This window comes from Panulirus ornatus, chromosome 55 (genome assembly GCF_036320965.1).
Source record: "Panulirus ornatus isolate Po-2019 chromosome 55, ASM3632096v1, whole genome shotgun sequence".
NCBI lineage: Eukaryota > Metazoa > Arthropoda > Malacostraca > Decapoda > Palinuridae > Panulirus > Panulirus ornatus.
This window is the reverse complement of record NC_092278.1, coordinates 34,557,533-34,564,600: the sequence shown is the minus strand read 5'-3', so window position 1 is coordinate 34,564,600 and position 7,068 is coordinate 34,557,533. Positions and strand designations below refer to the sequence as shown.

The following is a 7,068-nucleotide window of genomic DNA, read 5'->3' as shown; positions in this document are numbered from 1 at the left end:
AAACAGGTATGACCCACCAAGTTTCATGTTGTCGCATATTGTCCTATTTTTTTATCACAGGGTTGAGGCGCCACGCTGGTTCTGTGGGCGGCCTCCACCCCTTTCACCAGAGGCGGCGCTCATCTGAGATTTGCCTTGTCCTGGGAGGTACTGGCCTTGTGAATCTACCCCTCGGGAAGCTAGGCAGTATCACCCTTTGGCCAGTTAATCCTCTACCTCTAGCCTGAGGGACGAAGTTCTTCTCTGGTATAACAGTACAAGAGGCACTACGATCCATCGTACCTAATCTTTGCGTTAACTTTTTTCGATCTAGGATACGTCAAGTGTTTGACACCCGTATCGAGCCTCCGAGCCTCGCTTACCGTTATGGTATTATGCTGAGCACGGACGAGGAGACAAGACCCTCCTCCTCCTCCTCCTCCTCCTCTGTCAGATGTTGCCAGTCTTGTACGTGCCCACAGCATCATCTGCTTAACTGTTAGCGGGGTTGGTGTTGACAGCAGCAGCAGGAGCAGCTGGATGTGAGGGGTGATTTGTCCCCCCCCCCCCTCTCTCTCTCTCTCTCTCTCCCTCACGCGACCACTGCTGAACCAGTGGATCAAGGTGGGTAGCCCATTGTCACCTGTTCAGTCCACCGTTGCACACCAACACCCCCCCCCTCATGTTTCCTCTTACCTCCCGTCAGGTGTTGTGACTGCCAGGTGTCGTGTTTAACGGGTTTTTCTTATTATTAGATGATGCGTAAATTATCCTATTATCTTTAACTCATTAGCACGATGGTTGACCACGACACGACGGTGCGATCCTCAAACACATTAAATGCACGACCCTTGAACACGACGGTACGATCCTCAAACCCATTAAATGCACGACCCTTGAACACGACGGTACGATCCTCAAACACATAAAATGCACGACCCTTGAACACGACGGTACGATCCTCAAACACATTAAATGCACGACCCTTGAACACGACGATACGATCCTCAAACACATTAAATGCACGACCCTTGAACACGACGGTACGATCCTCAAACACATTAAATGCACGACCCTTGAACACGACGATACGATCCTCAAACACATGAAATGCACGACCCTTGAACACGACGGTACGATCCTCAAACACATGAAATGCACGACCCTTGAACACGACGGTACGATCCTCAAACACATTAAATGCACGACCCTTGAACACGACGGTACGATCCTCATAAGCAACTGCGGTTCGACCCTTGGCCTTTTGACCCGCTGGGGTTCGGGTCAGAGGTTCGCCTGTGACTGATCGCGCTCAGGGGATCGGCGATGGTGATCGAACCAGCAGAGTCTTACGGTCGATTATAGGAGTCACGATTTTTACGTTCAGTGCTGTACATGCCACAGTCATGTGTTATCGAATACCACATCTCCCTGGTGTGTTACCCGGGTCGTGTGGAGAAAGTGCTATCCCAGTGTCATTTAAACCTTTTATGTTGTCCCGATTTGCCACTCTCCTCTTCTGTGGATGCTGGCATCTACCTGAGCATGTTCTGTTGGTGCGTACTTCTCTCTTCAGCATGTTGACATTGACCCGTCCATAGTGTATTTACCTTTTATAATTACCAGTTTGTTCTGCACGGAGATCGACCGCTACGCCCATGGGGCCCCAACTCGATCTCGAGGACTTTCTGTAGTCGCATAGCATTTTAAACTTTTTTTCTTTTTTTTAATTTTCCAAAAGAAGGAACAGAGAAGGGGGCCAGGTGAGGATATTCCCTCAGAGGCCCAGTCCTCTGTTCTTAACGCTACCTTGCTAATGCGGGAAATGGCGAATAGTTTGAAAGAAAGAAAGAAAGAATATATGTCCAGTATATATATATATATATATATATATATATATATATATATATATATATATATATATATATATATATATACACATATACACACACATATACTATGAGCATTCTCTGTTGATTTGTTCCGTTCATCTGTTATTGTCATGTAAAAGAAGTACAGCTTAGTACCTCTTCCAGCGTGTTTCGTGATGAGAGTCTTGTTATGGCCCTCCGAAGTTGTCCAGCCGTTGTACTCTTTTTTGAAGAAATTTCCACTGTCTGCATCACCTGACTGAAGGTTGTGGTCAAGGCACGCCTCAATCTTCTCCTCCTCCGATAGAGGACAATTTCATGGCCTCTAAAGCTCTCACTGTAACAGCTCTCTTAAAGATTCCCCGGGGCCGACCTGATCTGTGAGCTTTAGTGGACCTGTATTCTCGCTTTGGCCCCCGATATACCGTGCGAGACGTTAGCTGAATATTTCCCTACCCATACATTAAAGTCCTTCTACCTGTGTTGCAATTTCTTTATTTCGTCTTCGGGGTTCGTGACACGCTGCGGGATCGAGCAAGCGTGTGCCTGTGTTGCACGTTGCACGCTAGTTGGATGTAGCAGGGCGGCTTTGACCTTGCAGCAAACTGTCTCTGCTTGTGTTGCATTCATATTGGGTGTTTCAGCACTGTGTCGACCTTGTAGCAAGCTCTCACTGCTTGTGTAGCGCAAGGTGCGTCCATTTTTGGCATTGCAGCGTGTTGTTCTTGCTGATGTTGTTTGTGTTGCAACTTGTATGCATGTTGATGTTGTGCGGGACGTTGGCTGTGGACCTTATCGCTTGTGTTGCAAGTTGGATGCCGATTGGTGTCTTTCGTGCTGATAGTTTTATGCATTGCCCTTAGTGTTTGTGTTGCAAGTGCTTGTTGATGTGTTGCAAGCTGCCAGCATGTTAATGCATTGCAGAGGGGCTAGCTGTAGGTCTTGTTCTTATTGCTTGTGTTGCAAGCTGCATGCATGTTGATGAGTTGCAGAAGTTCTTCTGTTTACTTATGTTGCATGTGGATGTTCTTTGAGGAGGCTGGATGTAGGCTCTTACTGCTTGTGTTGTAGGATGCCACATGCACATGTCCAGTGTGCAGCAGGGTGTAGTCCATTGCAGGCAGCGCCCCCTCCTCCTGGCTGTGTACCCGTCTCCCTCCATCCCGCTACCCTTGCTGGAAGTCGCCCACGGAACCGGTATTGCCTGACACATATTACCTACCACCACCACCCACCACACACCACACACCACCACACTGGAGTACGTTACAGCATGTTCTGTCCGCCCTCTTCCTCCTCCATCCCCTACCCCTCACCTCCACTCCCTGGGCCCTGTGACCGGGTGTTACATGGGGAGGGGGAGTTGTACAGGAGACTGTGACGCTGTTGTGCGGCATCGCCTAGAGAAAGTGACGGTCGGTGGGTGACGAGGCGTCGTTTCCTTTCAGGGTGCGTGGTAGTCGGAGATGTGTGACGCCTCGTTGCGGTGTGTTGTATGTGACGGTGTGACGGCCAAGGTATATGGCGGTGGTGTGGCGTGTATGTGAGGGGTCTCATGGTCGAGATGTGAATAAATAGATGATAGATAATGAGATAGATAACGGTGTGTTCGGGCAGCCGCTCTGCTGAAAATAGACACGGTTGGGGGAACCAGATGGGCTTTAATGATAACTAGTTAATTGTGCGTGTCGTTACATGGTTACGATTACCTGTCTAACTTTACACTCCAGTTGCTACCACAGTTAAGTTCAGGCGAGCAGATGACCTATGATGGTCCGTACATCAGGTCACCTGTTACACCTATGCAGTCTGTGTGTGTGTGTGTGTACTGTACTGGGAGGGAGTTTTTGCAATTGCTCTGGGCCCTCTCATCGCTTGACCTTCTCTCCTCCCATCTCTTGACGTCTCTCTCTCTTTCTCTCTCTACTGTCACACAACATTTCAGAATCCTCTGTGCTTCTCAGCTTTCGCGCATTCATCACTCAGGGTATTCCCCTCATCAGTACATCTGTGAAATACGTAAATACACATTTTCTCGACCAATACCGCACGTGCTTTCATGTTTGATGCTTCTGGTTGTTCTCCCTCCGCGTCTTTCTGAAAACGGTTCACTGTTGACCCTCATCAAACTGGTTTAAAAACTTAAAGGTGATCGGTGCCCGTTACTCATCCCTCGTCTTTGGTGTGGTGTATGTATGTGTGTGTGTGTGTGTGTGTGTGTGTGTGTGTGTGTTGGATGGCGTTGGTGCAGAATGCAAGGGGTATATGGTGTTATGTCTTGAGTGCGTGAGAATACATTGGCCAGCGTAATGCGACTGGTGTAGAGTGCGTGGAGAGTGAAGATATGATGAGTGTGTGACGATGTGGAACTCGTGTCTGTTGCATGAAAGTGTGTGACAGTGTATTTTCCAGTGCTTGCGGTGGATGACGCCGATGTGTTAAGTGCGTGAGGGTGCGAAACGGTTTGGTGTTAGGTGGGATAGAGTGCGTCGTGGATGCTGCGGTCGATGTGTGACGCAGTTGCAGAGTGCGTTGGGATATGTGACGGTCTTTTAGAATTTGTTAGGGCGTAAAAAAGTGAGTTTATAGAGAGTGTGAAAGGGTGTGTCGCTGCTGGTGTTCCCTTTGGCACAGAATTCAGTCTTGTGTAAAAGTTGATGTTTGACCCTGATGGGGAACGCGTAGGGGTGTGACGCGGGTGCACGGTGTGTGTGTGTGTGTGTGTGTGTGTGTGTGTGTGTGTGTGTGTGTGTGTGTGTGTGTGTGTGAAATGGTGCTAGTAAGCGTGTGGCACTGACTTTGAGTGTTGGAAGTGGGGGGGAAGGAGTCGTGGAGGTTGGCATAGAGTGCGTGTTAGAGGGTGGATATGAGTGAGAGCGTCTTGACGGATAGGTGCTCGACAGGTGCGGTTGAGGGTTGGTGCGTGACGATGGTATAGTGTGTGTCACACTGGTTCACGTTTCGTGAACCTTTACCCCATGCGAGTGTGTGGTAGTGAGGAGGGGTTGGTGGTGGGGCCGACCCCACCCTTATGACTCCCCCGATTTGTCACTATCCCTCCAAGGCGCCTTCAGCACGCCAGATGCTAGCCATTGGTTGGTGTTGGTGGTAGTGGTGTGGTGGTGGTGGATCCCTCACTAGCCAGTGGATGGATGTTGGTGGTGCTCATGTTGAAGGTGACAGGTTGATCCATTAGCCTGTTTGAGCCCTTCCCACCTTTCGCCCTCCACGCCACACGGCCCTCACGTCTACCATTCGCCACGTAAATACATTTTTTTTAATTGCATAATTTCATATTGCGTAATTGTCAGCCAGGCACTAGGTGCACGCACACACACACACACACACACACACACACACACACACACACACACACACACACACACACACACACACCTTCCTGGTACTCCCCGTCGTAAGTTTTGGCACGGCCGGCGGAGCAGTTCCGGCATGGGGGACCCCTTCCCCCCCGGTAACGCAGCCGGGTCCCACGTTCGAGCCTCCAAGGTCATGCATAAGTCTCAACCAGGCATAGACAAGCCCAGCGAGGAGGGCCCGGCCTCAGGACCGACCTCCCCACCCACCCAAAAGAAGGAAAAAAAAAAACCCAGCTGCAGCCAGTTTACCTCAAGCACTGCCGTCCGGGGTCTTTTTGAACATTTACTGTCGTGTTTTCATACCCCCCGTCCACAACCACCACAGTATTTAGGCCTCAGCCTCAAGTCTCTCGGAAAATCCCTCACTGTCCCCAGGGCCGGGCGAGCCTCCCAGATCTTCACCCATTTTTACCACCTCCCTCGCGCAGGTCGCCGAGTCCCGAGGGTCTATAGAGGCGCTCAGCTGCTCTCTCTCTCTCTCTCTCTCTCTCTCTCTCTCTCTCTCTCTCTCTCTCTCTCTCTCTCTCTCTCTCTCTCTCTCTCTCTCTCTCTCTCCTCCCCCTCCCAACCCACCCAACGCATGGCTTTGTTTACATTCCGGGTGACTGCCTGCCTCCTGGCTTAGCCTAATCTGGCTTGTCTCTGACGGTGGCACCGACGCAGTCCCACTCTGCTCTCCCCTGGTGTAGCCGGCGTATTTAGGTCACCACCCATGTTCCTCTTCCAGAGGCCACACCAGTCATATATATATATATATATATATATATATATATATATATATATATATATATATATATATATATATATATATAGCTCGCTGAAAGGGAAAATTTGATATTTGCTGATTTTTTCTCTTTTTTTTTTTATATCCGCAAAATCAGACTTTCGTAATACATGTCACTTGACCTTCATCATAACGTAACATGTTACAGGTAAAGTCAAGGAAGTGTGAAATTGATACGTTGTTAAAAGAAGTTTATGTTTATTTATTTTGCTTTGTCGCTGTCTCCCGCGTTAGCGAGGTAGCGCAAGGAAACAGAGGAAAGAATGGCCTTACCCACCCACATACACATGTATATACGTACACGTCCACACACGCAAATATACATACCTATACATCTCAACATATACATATATATACAGACACAGACATATACATATATACATATGTACATAATTCATACTGTCTGCCTTTATTCATTCCCATCGCCACCCCGCCACACATGAAATAACCTTCTCCCCCTCATGTGCGCGAGGTAGCGCTAGGAAAAGACAACAAAGGCCCCATTCGTTCACACTCAGTCTCTAGCTGTCATGTAATAATGCACCAAAACCACAGCTCCCTTTCCACATCCAGGCCCCACACAACTTTCCATGGTTTACCCCAGACGCTTCACATGCCCTGGTTCAATCCAGTGACAGCACGTCGACCCCGGTATACCACATCGTTCCAATTCACTCTATTCCTTACGCGCCTTTCACCCTCCTGCATGTTCAGGCCACGATCGCTCAAAATCTTTTTCACTCCATGTTTCCACCTCCAATTTGGTCTCCCACTTGACCTCGTTCCCTCCACCTCTGACACATATATCCTTTTGGTCAATCTTTCCTCACTGATTTTTTTCTCTTTTTTTATGTCTGCAAAATCAGACATTCGTAAGACATGTCACTCGACCTTCGTTATAACATAACATGTTACAGGTAAAGCCAAGGAAGTGTGAAACTGATACATTGTTAAAAGTTTATATATATATATATATATATATATATATATATATATATATATATATATATATATATATATATATATATATATATATATGTATATATTCTTTCTTTCT

General features: G+C 48.0%; 1 protein-coding gene across 2 annotated transcripts in view; it reads left to right on the top strand.

Moving 5' to 3' along the window:
* The window catches only part of siz (Brefeldin-resistant Arf-GEF family protein schizo), a 578,443-nt gene that overhangs the window by 51,274 nt on the left and 520,101 nt on the right, over positions 1-7,068 (top strand). The window contains exon 2 of one of the 2 annotated variants that reach the window (XM_071693385.1): positions 1-6. This exon is cut by the window's left edge and continues 496 nt beyond it. The exons of the other annotated variant lie outside the window; for it this stretch is intronic. Coding sequence (XP_071549486.1) covers positions 1-6 — 6 coding nt within the window. The remainder of the gene's footprint in view (positions 7-7,068) is intronic. 2 annotated transcript variants of the gene reach the window in all.